The following is a 16,727-nucleotide window of genomic DNA, read 5'->3' on the forward strand; positions in this document are numbered from 1 at the left end:
TAGCGCCACAACCCGTCTCTCTAACATCCTCAACGGCCTTTCTGCGAAGTGCAAACTCATCCATTGTCTGCTCACGCTGTCTCACTCACGTAGCCGACTATCTCCCCTTCCTTTTTTTATTTCCTCTCTTTCTCTCACACACTATGGCTATAGTCTATACTCTATACATTGTCTGCTCACGCCGTCTCAGTCACGAACACTCAGCAAACCAGTATTCTAGACACAGGAAACGTAGTCTACATTGAGAAACAGAATCCTTCGCTTCCCTTCCTACGTTTTCCTATCAATAACAATAACCCACATCACACACCACCAAACCCAGGAAACCCCCATCTTCATCATCACTGCCTTTCCAATTCCAAACAATATGTTTTTTAATTTTGCCCCAATTATGTGCCCTTTTTCGCCCTTTGCTTCTGTCAGTGTTTTCCTATCCCACACAGAAAAGAAAAGAACCTTCCCACATCCCCCTTCTCTCTATTTTCACAATTTCACTCACTCTCTATCTCTTTCTATACATCTATATCTACCTATTCTATCTTTTCTTTATCTTCATACAACGCCCCTTCTTTTATTGCCCTATTCCGTGTTCACATCTATCACCATATATTCATTTTCCTGTTTTTCACACTTAACCCTCCCTCCCATCTCTCTTCGGTCGCAAGATCACACCTTTCGAAAACGGCCCCTCTTTGACTTTCTTTATCTAATGTCAAAGAAGATAAAAGGAGTGATTTTGGATCCATCGACGCCGTATGCCGTTTCTACGAGCGAGGACGATAGGGCTACGCTCAAGTATCGGACTCTTATGCAGGATTATCACGACTGGCAAAAGGTGTTTTCTTTTTCTTTAATTTTTTGTGGGTTTTGATTCTATTGTTTTGAATTTGGGCGATCTTAGGTTTTATTTGCTCATTTTGTATTATGGGCTACTGTTTAATGTGTAATTTGCTAGGATATGAACCTTTGGAATTTATTTTCTTGTTTTATATGGATTGATGTAGCTCTGTTCATTATTTGCCGTTCTCATTGAAATTGATTAGTTGATGTTGTTTATGGAGTTATTATACGAGAGATTGGTGGTGTTTTTTAATCCACATCATTAACCTAATTGGAGTTCTTATATTTTTCTGAATTCTTGTTTAGGAATTCTTTTGTCATGTCTGTTTGGTTTCCCCTTAAAAAATTAGGCCTTTAAAGTGACCTAAACTTTTGGCATCTGTTCAGTACCAATATGGTTGTCCAGCTTAATGCTTAAGGAAATTACTATAAGATGTGTGTGTCTTTATGATTCTTAGCTAAAAATGGTGCCATTACAAGGCATGTGTACTAGTGTATCCTTTGAAGCTTCGGTTTGTTGCTCCGGTAGTTAGTCCCAGCATTACTTGGTTGTGATGCAGTAAAAATGTAAAGTTGTTCTGCTGGTCTACAGGAAGTTGATATGATGAGAAGCAGATTAGAGGTGGGGAAACAGAGGAAGATGGTTCTCGCTGCTGAAGTTGGGTATGCAATAATCTTGCTTCTTACTCTAATCATGAATATGAAGATTGTGTGAATTAGCTTTCTCAAGATTGCATCTTCTGCGAATGTGACGCATCACAAGTACTAAAAAAGAAGTTTGCTGAAAACCTATTTTCTTATTCCAATAAGTAGGAGTATTAATCAAAAGCTCCCTGACTGCTACACACCACATAGGTTTATGATACTAAAGCCCATCTAAATAAAAAAATCCCAACATAAATAAAATAAGATGAATGCAACATTGATTAATCCACAGTCTCATCTCCATCAGAATGCCATTGCTATTAATTGTCATTTGTAAGTGAGATATGTCTGACCATAGTCAGAAAGTATGAAACAACTTTCTCAACATATTGTGTTTCATGTGGTGTTGTACTTTTTGTTCAGATGGTTGTGATTAATATACGGACTTTGGATTGTATTTAAACTCTTATTTTCTATTAGCAAATAATCAGTGAGTTTCTGATGTTATCATGAATTTCTGGCTTGGATCATTATCAAGATTGTGTGTAGCGATGGATAGTCGCGATCCTCAATATAATGTGTCTATAGATACAACTGATGTTAAAAGTGCAAAGTTGTTGTGGTACACTAATGATCTTTTGTTGTAATCCACAGGTTTCTGCGGAAAAGATTTAGTTACTTAGTAAAAAGGAAGACTAAGAATTCTTTACAGAAAGAAAAACTAGGACAGTTGCCCATTCTACATAAGCAAACTAAACAGACTGAGAAACGCGGTAGAAAAGAAGCCACTCATAGTATTTCACCCCCAATTTCAGAAGTTAGAGCGAAGAAGAAACAGTATGTTAGTAAAGAAGTAGCTTTGCGTGGTACATCTCCACTCGGGAAGCATCATGGGAAAATGTTAGATGGTGGAAAAGATTCTATTCAGCGCATTTCAACTATGATTCCTGATTTGAGCCACAAAGTAAGAATAGACTCCAGGAAAGTTAATTTGATGCAGAGCAAGACTCCATTTTTTGAGTTGAACATGAAAGGAAGAATGTATGAAAATGGTACAGCTCTGAGCAATGCATCCACGGCATTTAATTTGAATAAAGATGATAGTTCTATCGGGATAGAATCGCCATTGCCCAGCCGAGCGCCCATCTTTGACTTGAATGAAATCTCGGTAGGAAGCTCAATTCGCAAGTGATTATTTAAATTTCTGATAACTTTCATGCATTCTAATCTACACTCAACAGACAGGTGATGAGGATTTCCAGACTGATAATGACGCGGTGAAGTATGACGAAACCAGAAGAAGTTTAATGAGACATCCAAATGACGAAGTACAAAATGACTTGATGCTGTCCATATGTAGAAATCCTGGTGAAGGGCCGTCTCGTGTGGGGAAGAGGAAGATCTCATGGCAGGATCCAGTAGCATTGAGAGTTTGAGTGCCTGTTCGTAAGCTGGAGGCTATCCAATCATCAAGGTAAGGAGGGAGCTTGCTCAGCCTGTAATGTCGGCTTTCATTTGCCATAGCTTTGCTCATTTTCTGGGATAAATACTTACTTACTGAAAAGCACTGCCCTAGATGGCCAAACTGGAACTAATTGGTTTCTAGCTAGTTTAGGATTATACCATATCGTTTGCTTTACTTTCTTCTTGAGCTCCATAGCTTCTATTGCTCGATTATGTAAAAAAGGACGATAAGTCTGTGGACGCGCTTATATAGAACTAGAGTTCAGATCCATTTCTACCATAAACTTTGTTTATTTCTGATGTGAAGCAGATTATTCTATCTAGCTTTGTGAAGAATATGTGATTAACTTCAGATATTGTATCTGTTATGTAGAGAGGAACACAACAAACTAGTGTGGGATTGAGATTCTGTGAGACTCTAGGTTTTCGATTTGGATATAGGTACCATGTTAATGAACCTTGGGATGGAATCACTCTAGACTCCTGCAGAAAAGAAGAAAAGAAAAGAAAAAGATACTCAGTTGATGGTAGAATCTAAAGGGTCTTGATCAGATTGAATTAGATGGTTTATATTTAACTGAGGGCAAAATAATTTTGCCGTATAATTCAAAAAAAAAATTATGTTTCTGGGGTCAACAAGTTTGTCTTATAGTAGATTTTTTACTCATTCATGAGATAACTCAAATCTCTAAAGGAAGTATCTACCAACTAAATTGCACTTCATCCGCAAGTGTTATATTCGGATATGTTCCTAATTTTTTGTGTATACTTTGAAAGTTCTTAAAAAAAGAAAGAGGCGCACTCTAGTCTAATGAGTGACATTTTTGAATCAACCAAGAATTGAAGTAATAAATAGTAGTATTAGTGTATAAATTAGATTATGAAATACTAATGAAATCTTTCTAAATTAAATATAAAAAAAATACTCCCGATTGGATATCATTATGAAGGGACAATTTGTACACCTAATAATGGTTCAATGGAATGTTAAGCAAAAAAAAACAATCAAAATGTTGTAAGTACTACAATAAATAGTACTACTACTTAGTAATAATTATACAATAAATACCAAATTTGGAAACTTTTTAGCGTTGGGTTTAACGGTTCAAACACCAGATTGACAGAGCCCTTAATTTCTTTCAGGCCACAATTACATATCGTTATATCATCATCCAAACAGCATTAAAATACCAAAACAGTAATACTCTAATTAACAATACAGAGTTCACTCACCAAACTAATCTACGCCCCGTACGATTCACTGGACAAAAATAAAATTATAATATTAAAGGGTTTTCGGTTTGCAAGATTGTATGTCGGGATTAAATATGTAGTGTGTTTGATTCATGGAATTCAATCTCATAACTCAATTCTAAATGGATAATCATGAGATAATTATTTATAGCTAATCCCCTATAACTAAAATAATTTCACAACTCAATCCTAGATTATATATTGGAAGTACTAATTTATCTAGGAAATTAAACATCTATCAATGTATATTTCACAAGTGTAAAGTGTCTTATCCTCCCTCCGTCTTGTTTCAGTTTAAGTGATCAATTTTCTTTTTAGTCTAAATGACACATTTCTAGATATAAAAACATCATTATATTTATTTTTTTCTCTTTCTTACTTTATTCACTCAATTTTACTCGCAAAACATTACTATATAAAATTTTGTGGTGAATTATAAATGTTCCACTGAGACTGAAATAATAAAAAATCAAATAGTCTTTTCGCAATGATATAAAAATATCTGATTTTTTCCTAAACCACGACTTTGAGGGATCTCATAGCACTAGCACATGAGGCATGAGTATTACTGTATTAGTAGTATATAAAAGGAGTTTCTTTTTAAAAAAATTGGAATAAGTGGCAATTATTATACAGCTGTCGGTAGTGGGTGTGATTCATCTGAATAATCAAATTATCTTCTCTCTCTCTATATCTAAGTAATTAGGAGTGGAGACGACAGAAGAGAAGTGAGAAATTGAAATCATGTCGGGTAGATGCGAACTCTTCTGTGCAATCGTGCTCGCGATCCTCATCCCACCTCTCGGCGTTTGCCTCCGTCATGGCTGCTGCACCGTAAGCCCTCTTTCAATTTATCAAATCCGATTCACTTGACTCTCTAGGTTTTACCCTCTCTTTCTGTTTCCATTTGTGTTTGTGCAGACTGAGTTCTTCATCTGCTTGCTTTTGACTATATTGGGGTATATTCCTGGAATCATCTACGCTCTCTACGCTATTATCTTCATCGATCAAGACCGATTCCGTCGCGATTACTATCAGCAGCTTGAATAGACTGCTGTGCTGTTGTCATTTCGATGTTATGTTTTGTGATTTGATTTTGTAATTGCTCCTCTCTCTTCAAGATCATCCGTATTACTGCTGTTAATTGATGAAACTAGGGCTTTCTTTCCCATCTTCGTTCTTGCTTATTTGCTTTTATCATTTTGTTCTAAGTGGATTGATTATGCTCAATTCAGTGTAGCATTTCCGAAAAATGCATAATTGTTGTTAATCTACAGAACAAACCTCTCTACCATCTTTAATTAATACAGAGTCTTAAATGACCAAAAAATATTGAAGGTTTCATTTTCTGCTGGAAGAGAATACCTTTCCAAAAACCAAAATGGTTAGTGGAAGATTTAGGATCATCAAGTGTTTCTTTATGTTATATAAGTATGTTCGAATTGCTTCTCTACCTGAGGCGATTTGTTGATACAAATAATCATCAAGTTATTTCACCTAATAATAAGAAAAGATAACACTAATACAAGAATCAAGATCACCAGCATGGAAAATATCTTGGAATAAAATTAAATTATCATCTCACAAAATTTAACATGACCAAATAAACATTTTGAAAAAACTAGTAACAAAACAAAAAAAACTCTGAAATCCTTCATCCTCGAGCAATTATGGCCTCTGATTAGCCACAATGCAGAACCAAAATCTCTTTTCATAAACTAAACTTTTCCTCTCTATTAATACAACTATTATGACCTCAACCAAGAATATACACCCAACCAACATCACCTGTTAGCAGCCGGAAGCACCCGAGAGCATATTTCATTCGTGAGGTTACAAGTCGCGTAGCTTCTACAACAGGCTCTCACAAGCAGCAACATCAGACGCCTGCGCATCCAGCAACACCTTCCCAGCTGGGTCGGAGCTAACAGTCTTCATAACAGCGCCTATGACGGCCTTTTGGAAGTAGTCGTCACCAACCTTTCCCACAATCTCCCTCACGTCCTTGAACTCCAGTGCCCCTGCCAAGACAAGTTCCCCAATAATCTCACCAAAATTAGCTGGAGCTTTTGGGAAATCAATGCCAAGATCTTCCAGTAGCACTGCATATCCAAGACACCCAGTTCTGATGTCCTCTGCGTTAACAGCCTTCTTCTCAAACAAGTAGTTCACAAGTTTAGAAACTGGTCCAACACAAGGTGGGGCTTTCTCCAATCCGAGTGATATAGCTTCTTTGACGAATTCAGAATGATATGCAGGGGAATTCAGTTCTACAACACATTCCAATGCTTCACCGAGAAGTCTGATACTAAAGTATTCCTCTATCACCGATTTGGCCTTTCTCTTAAACTCGTCAAGACTCAATTTTGCAGTTGGAGGTGACAGCTTGTCAGCAACTTGAGCTATGGGTTTAACTGGAGCAGGTGCTTGAGATACAGGGTCCACAGTAGGAGCCTGAGCAGGCGCACCCGAACCCTGCAAGAAGGCACTAGTTTTGCTACCGATGAAACCACCAGTACCTTGAGGTAGGATTCGTGGGTTCACCGATGGTGTCTTCCCTGCCAGTGGAGGCTGAGCACGTGCAGCAGGCTGAGCCATTGATCCATCACCCCTCGGCATATTTCGAGATCTAGGAACCTCCCAATTGTCATTATCCATTCCTGGCATCCCAGGCATCTTCCTTGCTCCAGGCATCCCTGGCATCATACCACCTGTACCAGGCCGATTCATTGGAAAGCCAGTAGGAGAGAGACCCCCTTGACCCCCAGCTGCCATTGCTCTGCTGTTTCTCATTCCAGCAGTGGCACCTGGACGTAATCCCAGATTCTTTTCAGCTTCTGAGTGAATCTCAGTAATGGTTTTGGCTTTTACCTAGTAAATCACAACACAAACTACATAAGATATAACCAAAGGAAAATCAGCACAAGAGAATCAAAAGCTATGAAAGCCACCTCTTCGCGCCTTGGTACCCAGTTGTTTGCACGTGTATCTAGAACATCACGTATCATAAACCTAAGCCGTGCAGCCAGCTGAGGGTGTCTTCCCAACTCCTTCAAGCGATTGAAATATGTATCATTAATACGCTTTGATTTTTGGTTCTCATCAAGCTGTTTCCCAATTGTGTTGAAGAACTGGCAGATGGCCTCAACATTTTCCTCCTCCGGACAACTTGAACTGTCCTGTCCCAGGAGTTCCTGCTCAAACAATTTTAGGTTAAACATATTAAAGAGAAAAAAGGTCAACTTCTGCAATAAAAGAACAGCAAAGGCCATGCATAAGATGAGATATAAAAGGAGAACCTGAACTATGTGATGAACAATCCTCTCAGGAACCATCTTCTGTTTCAGAAGTTCACCAATTAAGCGCATATTTCCAAGCGTTCGGATTTTGATTAACCTCTCCTTATCCCGCCTCTCTAATTCTTGCTCAGGAGCAGTCATCTGCCTGACCTCTTCCCTCAATTTGTCAGCACCTTCAAATGCCTCCTGGCAGATATTCAAGAGAATTCGCTTAAATGTAATCTCTTTACCACCGGGCTCATCTGATGGGAATGGAGGAAGCTTCGCATTAAGGTCTGAACAGAGCAATGCATACATGAAGCAAAACGTCGGCTCCAGCACAGCCTTGTCAAATATCAAGGAGATAACTCCCTGATGACAAAAATAAAAGCTCTTAGGCAAAAACAAATTATGGCGTATCAAGAGCAACAGGATGAATAACGGAACAGCCAGCATCAATTTTCCAGGATATTTTTACCTTCAAAATTTCAGCAGTAGTTATCCCAGAGTCTATTAACTGACCCTTCAGAAGATCAAATTTCTCAGGAGTCAACTTGTTCAAAATTCTGCATGAAAGATATAGTGATAAGGCACAAGTAAATATAGCTAGTCATTCAAAAATCCAACCTAAGACATCAATTTACACTATTGCCAGTGTTGTCTTTTAAATTAAAGGGACACTCCAAGAGTAAAAGATAGATATACATGCATCAGATAGATATAACATGCACAAAATAGTTTTACCCCTTCACTGTTTTTAGAACACGGTCCACCTCAGATAGATTTCCCCTTCGAGCAGACCAAGGTGCATCAGCCTTGATTAGAGTCTGCGCAACCTGTTTCAGGGGCAGCACATGAATACACTCAATTTCTTCACAAAGAACCCAAAACAATTGCAAAGCATCTGCTGTAATTATGACTAGCATGAACTCTCTGCTTCCCCTATTATCACACCTAATATGACAAACTGGGGAATCATGGAAGAGAAATAGAAGAGAAAAACTAGGTATACATGAGGGATCTACAGATGACATATACAACCTAAAAGAGTGGAGCCAAGAAACAAACCACAGGGAAAATTCTTCTTATAACCTCTTTATATAAACAACACAAACAACCCCCTTAGAGAAATAAAACAAACTTCAGATCACATTAGTACAAACATGAGTTTGATCTTGCTTATTGTGTTTCAAAATTTTATAGTACAATACACAGTAAATTATCAGAGGTAGCTTACCCCTTGGTTTGAAGATATCTGTGATCTGGAAAACTGTGTTTGATCTTGCTTATTGTACTGGTTCGCATCTTGCTGCCACCTGCCATTAATGTCTCTGTCTCTTGCTGACTCCCAGGATCTCTCCTCTGCAGGAGCAGGCAACTGTGTAGAACGATTACGCCAGTCACGGTTGTCCAGCTCAGAGAAACGGCTCAAGAGCTGATCAGGAACCTATATCAATTTAAATAAGAAAGGATTGTCAAGTTATCAGGCGAAATAATACTCTAGTAAATTGTAGCTATACCCCAACACTGCAAAGTATATCTAGATATAAATTAAATAGGAGAAAGAAGTATCAAATGAGATAGAGTGATCATCTTATTCACAGTGAAACTTACAACATTGCTTTCTGCACGACTCCGGCTCACATCGGTACCATAAAACTCAGCTTCAACCTCTAGTTTAACTTTCAGAATGTTCTCTGGGATGGTTACAACCTACAGAAGATTACAGAAAATCATTGACAAACTGGGAAGAAGAATACACAATTTTCATCTGTACCATAAAACTCAAGCAAGAAAGAAAACCATGTCAAAACAGAAAATCAGAAAATGTAAGAATACAGGCACAACAATTGACAAACGTGGAGGAAGTCCCACTTAAGTATAGTTGGTCAAGATGAGTAGATTGCAAGCTTCGAATAAATTAGATTATATATCAGCTAAAATCCATCAAATAATGTACTCCCTCCGTCCCATTAAAGATGACCCACTTTCCTTTTTGGTTTGTCCCAACCAAGATGACCCATTACTTGAAATGGAAACCCCTTTATCTCTACTTTATCCCCTCTCTCTTACTTTACTCTCTCCATTTCACACACAAAATGAAGTTGCATAAAATCCCGTGCCGCCCAAGAAAGGAGTCATCTTCCTTGGGACGGAGGGAGTACATCTCTATCCTTGATTAGGTAATGACAGACCCAAAATCATGTAGGGACTGGAAAAGGAGCACTCACATGCTAAGAAACTTTGAAGAGGCAGAAACTAATTTCATATATTTTTTAGAGAGGATTAACTATATCTTCATCTTGCACTAAATGTTGAAATGAAAGGATAAATGTGTGTAATGTGTTATGAGAAACCACCGTAAACTAGCCATGGGTTATTTACTCAGGAACAAGGAGACCAAGAAGAAGCCTTACCTCCTCCCTTAACTTAAGTAACACATCTCTAGTGTAACGGATCCGCTCATGACCATCAAATCGAGATTCTCCAGTCTGTAATGCATATGAAAAGAAAGTTAACACTTGCATAAATGAGCAATAACAATTATGACTATGTCCTATTATTCCAGAATTTTTTTTTGAGAGCTCCATGTAGTTTACATAGAGAATTGGTTCGTAAGAGAATGAGAGAGTAATAATGAAGAGAAAAATGACTAAACCACAGAACGTACGAACAAATAACATTATGGGGCTGGACTAAGGGACAGGTATACGTGCTTATACTACTGACATGATTTGCTTGTACCCGAACTGCTAATAATCTAAATGTAAACAATTATTCCCTTTCCGAAAAGGTATACATGCAATGCAACTACTAAAAGAGATCCAATTACTTGACAAAAACACTGGTAGCATATATACAATAAGTCGATTGAAAATTGCACTTCAGTTACACATTTTTAGGCACATATAATTACAGCAATTACTCACCTTGTGAGAAAAGACAACTTAATGATTTCAACTTCTAAAGAAAATGCGAAAATGGAACTTCAATCCGTGTTGAAATATCAACACTTTCAGGAAAAATAACACTATAAGGAAGTTCCATGGGGAAAAGATACACCAAAAAACCCCAGAGCAATTCGCAAAAGATAAAATTAAATGCAAACCCTGCGTCAAGCATCGAATGTAAACCAATGCAAACAATTCAGAGGTGTATACTTTATTAAATGTAAACCATTGAAAACATTTTATATTTCAGCATTGGGTTATTCAATGGAAAGATAATTCAATAATTCACAGGTGCATATTTTTTACATGAACTGAAACTGAATTAAACACAATCTTGGAGAAAAACAGAAGACAATTTGGAAAGTATGAGAAGAAAGCCACGAGTATGAACACGGAGTTTTATAAAAAAATCTTTTCCCTAAACCATTGAAAACCTAATGCAGAAATCTAAAAGGTTTTAAAAAAAAAGGAGATTTAGATACAAAAACACCAAAAGACAATCGGGTGAAAAAAACACAAATAACAACACAGTATACCAGTAATAAAGCTTAAATCTTTATTCTGTAGATGCACTAGACGATGATGAATTAATAATTCGACCTAAAAAGGTAGAAAGAAATCAAAAAAGGCTAGATCTGACACCGAATTGCAAAAAATCACCGACCGTGAAGGAAGCAGCACCGCCGCCATGGGGACGCAGCAGTGGGAGATCGGAATTGGCAGCCGCCGATGAATCAAAGCGTGGAGCGAATACTCTGGTTCCGCCGCGAGTGCCGCCACCTGGTCTCAAGCTCAAAAACGTCTGATCAGCCTGCATAACTCTCGCAAATCAAAATTCACCGCGCAGTTAAATCCGCCACAAAGCTTCGGAGCGTATAATATATAGATAGTTATAATTCTTACGTATATATAGATGTATATACGTGAAGAGATAGGGAAGGAGGGGATTTTAGAGAGAGAATTATTGCCTTTCCTCTCTCTATTTGGAGAAGGAGAGAAGATGGCAATGGAGTTGGGCGCCTTTATATATGTGTGTATATGGACAGGGAGAGAGGCGTTGTACATGGAAAAACCCTTATTTTTGGAGGGTATTATTGGAAACAATGGATTGAGTAAGATATTTTTCTGTACAATATTAGCATATAAATTTGCACTATAGTTTTTTCCCAAATTCAGCTATTTTTCCGATCAAAATTGCAATACCCATTACTGGAGTACAAGTTATGTGGGGTTTGATTTGTGGCCAAATAGAGTTGGGTTGTTTTACTTGGCCCATATTCAAATTTATTGGAAAATATTATAAATACCTATCACAACATTTGACTGTTTTAAACTAAAATCAGCGATAAAGGACCTACTAACTTCGATCAAGAATACTAAGAGCATCCGCAACGCTGTCTCGATTCGGTCTCGTCTCGTCGAGTTTAAAACTAAAATCAGCGATAAAGGACCTACTAACTTCGATCAAGAATACTAAGAGCATCCACAACGCTGTCTCGATGCGGTCTCGTCTCGTCGAGTTTTAAACTAAAATCAGCGATAAAGGACCTACTAACTTCGATCAAGAATACTAAGAGCATTCGCAACACTGCGCCATGCGGTTGGAAGAATCGACGTAGGGAGGAGGAAGCCGCCGCGCCTCCTAGGCGACGCCGGACATACATCCATCGTAACCGGGAGGAAGCCGCCGCAAGGTTGGAACGTGATTACTTCAGTCCGAACCCGGTGTGGGGAGATATCTACTTTCGTCGCCGTTTCCGTATGTCACGCGCGCTATTTTTGCATATCGCGAGTACATTGGCGGCACGGGAAGAGTTCTTCAGAGAAGGGTTCGACGCTGTTGGCCGTCCTAGCCACACGACGCTCCAGAAATGTACTGCCGCGATCCGTCAACTTGCTACTGGACAAACAGCGGATGCGTTCGACGAATACCTGCACGTCGGAGAATCCATTGGGAGACTTTGTTTGTTGAACTTCTGCAAAGGCGTCCGGGCAGCCTTCACCGCCGAATTTCTGAAGAAGCCAACCACCGCAGATTGTCAGTTTCTGCTCCGTCTTCACGAACAAGTGCACGGATTCCCGGGGATGCTCGGGAGTGTCGATTGCATGCATTGGCAATGGAAGAATTGCCCTGTAGCGTTGAGGGGCTCATACACGAGCGGCCACAAAGGCACCCACCCCACCGCTATACTCGAGGCCGTCGCCGACTACCGGCTATGGATTTGACATGCGTATTTTGGGGTCCCCGGCTCGAACAACGACGTCAACGTGATCAACAACTCCGACCTCTTCGCTGAAGTTCTGAATGGTAAAGCGCCGGCCATCAACTTCATCGCTAACAATCGCCAGTATAAAATGGGGTACTATATTGCCGACGGCATCTATCCGAAGTGGCCAACCTTCGTGAAGACGTTCAACAGGCCTGCGGACGAAAAACAGTCTCTTTTTGCGCAGAAGCAAGAGTCTGCTCGCAAGGATGTGGAGAGAGCGTTCGGGGTTCTCCAAGCTTGATGGAACATTATCAAATCCCCGGCTCGACAGTGGTTTATGGAGAATATGGTCGACATCATGTATACGTGCATAATATTGCACAACATGATTGTCGCCGACGAAGGACCTGAGGCGGGAAATTGGTTCGACCCTGAAACCCCGGGAAGCTCAACCGCAAGTAGTCCGCCTCGAACGGGAGTGCATCCGTCTTTGCAAGAGCGGTTGTCTATTCGGGCAAGGACACGTGATTCTACCGCTCACGCCCAACTCCAGGAAGATCTAATAGAGCACATTTGGGCAAAATTTAGCAACCGTTAGATGATCGTCACTAGAGAACTCCTTCTTCTGCTTCTTTGCCTCCATTTTTTTTTAATTTGAGTTTAAGTGTGCAATTTGTAATTTCTAGTTTTTTAATTATGTCTTTTTTATTTTTTTAGGTATTTAAATTGTAATTTTATTTTATTTATAATGAAGAGTGTTTTTTATTAATTGAATTTGTTGGAATTAAAAATAAAAAATGAAATTGAATGAATAATTAAAAGATGGTTAAGAGATGGAGGGATACAAGTATTGTCTCTTAGTTAAGAGATGAGTTGAAAAGTACAGTGGGACCCATGAATAGTGAAGAGATGAGACGGTTAAGAGACGGATAAGAGACAACGTTGTGGATGGCCTAATATATGAAAATTGCATGAAAAAAAACCCTCAAAAACACTCTGGATATGTTGCAGTGACAATCCAGATGGGGTGCATGGAAATATTTCTCTTGGATAGGATGATTTCAGTGAACATTAATCCTCTCAAGTTACTCAGTGTCTTTTTGCTTGGAATGATGCACCTAATTACAACATAGATTTGCTATAACTATAATATAAAAAATTCTCAAAATTTGAAGCCTAACACAATTGTGTTACCAATAGTCTCTACAGGAACACTCTCCATGTTGAAAATGGTGAAATCTATTGGCATCTCTCACAGTTATTTTCCTCCCACTAATCTTAGACACATACTTAGTAAAAGTATGACAATCCAAACACACCCTAAGATTCTTAATAATCCTAATCTCATCATCTCCATCTTCACACATCATAAGCCCAAAAGCAATAGCCAGTTTCTCACTATGAACCTTCACCATCATCTCCTTCTCCTCCTCCTCCACATCATGCAAAGCCATCACAGTCTCTGCAACATACCCTTCATCCTTCATCTTCCCCATCACTTGCTCCAGCGCTGCGTAGATCTCCCCCGACTGAGGGTGGGACCGGTCACCCGACGTGAAGACATGTGCCCGCCCCTTCACCTCGATCAAGGTGCACCCGGGTGTCTTCCCCTTCCTCCTCACCACTTGACGTGTAGAAGCAGCCTCGGAGAAGTTGCTATTGGTGGAGTGTATATTTGAGAGGAGAACATGGTAACCTATGTTTCCTGGATCCAATTCAAACAACCGAGCAGAGGCCAGGCGCGCCAACTTAGTGTCCTTGTGGACCATACAGGCTCCTAGCAACGCACCCCACTGAGCAGGACCGGGTGCAAAGTGCATCTTCTTGGTTATGAACTCAACGGCTTCCTCCAGCTGCCCACCCCGGCCAAGAATATCCACCATGCACGCGTAGTGCTCGGATTTGGGCTCAAAGCCATGAACATGGATCATGGAATGGAAGACTCTTTCACCTTCTTCCACCAAACCGGAATGGCTGCAAGCATACAGAACCGATAGATGAGTTACACCTGTTGGAGGGACCCCGGCCTCCTGCATTTCTCGGTATAACCTCAGCGCCTCCTTCCCCTCTCCATGGAGGCCATAGCCGGAGATCATGGCATTCCAAGTCACTGCATTCCTTTCATCCATCGCATCAAATAATCTCCTAGCCTCCTCAATGCTCCCACATTTCATGTACATGTCAATTAAAGCAGTTGATATATAGATGCTAGGCAATAAAGACTCCTTTTTTATCAAACGATGAAGCCATTTCCCCAACCCTAAAGCGCCAAGTTGAGCGCAAGCCGAGAGAATAGTGGTGATCGTGACAGGATTAGGCCGAATATCGAGCTCCTGCATCTCCTGAAAAAGGGGTATTGCCTTCTCTGTGGCACCATTCTGGGCATAACCCGATATCATAGCATTCCATGAGGCTAGGGGCTTCTCCGGTAACTCATCGAAGAGGCCCCTAGCAAGCTCAAGCTCGTTAAGCCGGCTATAAACCGTCGTTAATGCAGTCGAGACAGAGGAATTGGAAGCAAAACCAGACTTTACACCGAAGCCATGGATGGTTCGAATAAGATCCAAATGACCAAACGGATGGAAAACTGGAATCAAACCAACTAAACTACTCGAGCTAACCCTGTTCTCTGATGAAAGCAGTTGTTGAAACAGCTGCAGTGATTTCTCAGCTTCACCGTTACAAGAAAAACCAGATATCATCGCGTTGTACGCAACCAAATCCGGCCTCCGAATCAGCTCAAACAACAATCGAGCGGTCGAGACACACCCACATTTCGAATACAACGAAACCAAACAAGTAAGCACGTGCTTATCGAAATGGCAACCAACCTTGATAGACAATGCCTGCACCATCATCCCATCTCTCAAACGCTGCAGCTCAGCCACAGCGGAGAGCGCAACAGCCAATGTGGTAGAATCAAGCCGTGCTGCCTTCGAAATCATGTCACGGAACACCCCAAGCGATTCATCGAAGCAGGAATTCTTCACCAACCCGGAAAGCAACGTGTTCCAAAGAACCGTATCTGGCTGCGATATTTCGTCGAACACATTGCGCGCAATCCTAATCTTGGAAAATTTGGTGTAGGCGTCGACTAGCGCTGAACCAACAAACGCATCCGATCCAAACCCGGAAACCACCGCGTGCCCATGAAGCAAAACCGTAAGTTTCTCATACACGGACGATGAGAATGACGAGAAAGCGGAGATAACAAAGGAATAAGTGAAATTATCAGGTTTGAGCTCTGTTTTCCGGAGAAGAGTGTTGTAAACGGATAGGGAGTCGAAGGGGGCGTGTCTGAGGCCTTTGATGAGGACATTGTAGAGGAAGAGATCGGGCGAGTCGATGTTGGCGAAGAGGAGCTTGGCTTGCGCCTGAGCTTTGAAGTCGAGGAGTTTCTGGATGAGTTTTGTGACGATGAAGTTGTCACGAAGATGGCCATTGTGAATGATCTGGGCATGGGTCTGATTGAGGTGAGAGATAGTGATCGACTGATTGATCAAGTTTAGCAAGCGGTTTCTGTCTCCTGGATTAGCAATGGCTCTCAACGCCATTGGAGTTGCGTTGTTCATCTCATTTTAACATGCATCTTTATTCCGTACAAGGAGAGACTGATTTTGAGCAACTTCATTTTAACATTTTAGTACACTATATTTGCATAAATTATTTATTTTAAAATAAATTGACAATATGCATTATTTTATTAGGGCATTCACCATGCAGCCGTGACCCAACAATTTATCTCTCCTCCATCCACTAATAGGAGTCTCGTTTTCGCATTTTGGTCCGTCCATGATAGGAGCCCCGGTTCATAATTACTATAAATAATAAAGAGGTCTCACATTCTACTAACTGAACCTATTCACATTTTATTTAAATTAATATATACAAATGAAAATCATATTTTTCACTAACTTTCTTTTACTCACTTTTCTTAAATATTTCTTAAAATCCGTATTGAAAATAAATGAGACTTCTATTCGCGAAAGGGAGAGTACATTATAACACGAAAAACTAGAGTGCGGCCTAGCAAACCGCCCCGAACGTGGCTGCGGTCCCGCATAATTTTTTTTTTGTTTTTTTAT

At 40.0% G+C, this 16,727-nt stretch overlaps 4 protein-coding genes across 5 annotated transcripts; 2 read left to right on the forward strand and 2 right to left on the reverse strand.

The window, feature by feature from the left end:
- The first annotated feature begins 14 nt into the window (after positions 1-14).
- On the forward strand, positions 15-3,301 carry LOC125196384 (uncharacterized). Of its 2 annotated transcripts, none has more exons than XM_048094876.2 (4): positions 15-835; positions 1,433-1,503; positions 2,140-2,653; positions 2,731-2,908. In XM_048094876.2, exons 1-4 carry the CDS (start codon positions 368-370, stop codon positions 2,764-2,766), a joined length of 1,089 nt encoding a protein of 362 aa, XP_047950833.1. In that variant the 5' UTR covers positions 15-367; the 3' UTR covers positions 2,767-2,908. The 2 variants fall into 2 exon arrangements, with proteins under 2 accessions (XP_047950833.1, XP_047950832.1); XM_048094875.2 differs by having other exon boundaries at positions 18-835; positions 2,727-3,301.
- Positions 3,302-4,809: 1,508 nt separating this feature from the next.
- LOC148928571 (PMP3 family protein At2g24040-like) lies at positions 4,810-5,374 on the forward strand. Its single transcript, XM_089056247.1, has 2 exons — positions 4,810-5,037; positions 5,125-5,374. Exons 1-2 carry the CDS (start codon positions 4,948-4,950, stop codon positions 5,251-5,253), a joined length of 219 nt encoding a protein of 72 aa, XP_088912373.1. The 5' UTR covers positions 4,810-4,947; the 3' UTR covers positions 5,254-5,374.
- Positions 5,375-5,749: 375 nt separating this feature from the next.
- Positions 5,750-11,427, reverse strand: LOC125194093 (eukaryotic translation initiation factor-like). The gene is made up of 9 exons (XM_048092117.2): positions 11,097-11,427; positions 9,899-9,973; positions 9,096-9,194; positions 8,719-8,928; positions 8,226-8,317; positions 7,960-8,047; positions 7,503-7,853; positions 7,155-7,397; positions 5,750-7,074 (listed from the first exon to the last, which is right to left on the reverse strand). The coding sequence occupies exons 1-9, from the start codon at positions 11,247-11,249 to the stop codon at positions 6,055-6,057; spliced, it is 2,331 nt and encodes a 776-aa protein (XP_047948074.1). The 5' UTR covers positions 11,250-11,427; the 3' UTR covers positions 5,750-6,054.
- Positions 11,428-13,682: 2,255 nt separating this feature from the next.
- On the reverse strand, positions 13,683-16,246 carry MEF29 (Pentatricopeptide repeat (PPR) superfamily protein). The gene has a single exon (XM_048091467.2). The coding sequence runs from the start codon at positions 16,212-16,214 to the stop codon at positions 13,833-13,835; it is 2,382 nt and encodes a 793-aa protein (XP_047947424.1). The 5' UTR covers positions 16,215-16,246; the 3' UTR covers positions 13,683-13,832.
- Between the last annotated feature and the right edge of the window lie 481 nt (positions 16,247-16,727).

This window comes from Salvia hispanica, chromosome 4 (assembly GCF_029641045.1).
Source record: "Salvia hispanica isolate PSC_SH4W2 chromosome 4, Shi_PSC_v1, whole genome shotgun sequence".
In the NCBI taxonomy this organism is placed as follows: domain Eukaryota; kingdom Viridiplantae; phylum Streptophyta; class Magnoliopsida; order Lamiales; family Lamiaceae; genus Salvia; species Salvia hispanica.

Bases quoted from the DNA above. Each gene is read 5' to 3' on its own strand.
- LOC125194093 (XM_048092117.2), bottom strand. From the start codon at position 11,249: ATGCAGGCTGATCAGACGTTTTTGAGCTTGAGACCAGGTGGCGGCACT. The intron at 7,854-7,959 runs GTAAAAATATCC...TTTTGTCATCAG, and splicing joins CTACTGCTGAAATTTTGAAG to GGAGTTATCTCCTTGATATT. The intron at 7,398-7,502 runs GTTCTCCTTTTA...TTGTTTGAGCAG, and splicing joins TTGTTCATCACATAGTTCAG to GAACTCCTGGGACAGGACAG.
- LOC125196384 (XM_048094875.2), top strand. From the start codon at position 368: ATGTTTTTTAATTTTGCCCCAATTATGTGCCCTTTTTCGCCCTTTGCT. The intron at 1,504-2,139 runs GTATGCAATAAT...TGTAATCCACAG, and splicing joins GTTCTCGCTGCTGAAGTTGG to GTTTCTGCGGAAAAGATTTA. The intron at 2,654-2,726 runs GTAGGAAGCTCA...TACACTCAACAG, and splicing joins TTGACTTGAATGAAATCTCG to ACAGGTGATGAGGATTTCCA.
- LOC148928571 (XM_089056247.1), top strand. From the start codon at position 4,948: ATGTCGGGTAGATGCGAACTCTTCTGTGCAATCGTGCTCGCGATCCTC. The intron at 5,038-5,124 runs GTAAGCCCTCTT...GTGTTTGTGCAG, and splicing joins TCCGTCATGGCTGCTGCACC to ACTGAGTTCTTCATCTGCTT.
- MEF29 (XM_048091467.2), bottom strand. From the start codon at position 16,214: ATGAACAACGCAACTCCAATGGCGTTGAGAGCCATTGCTAATCCAGGA.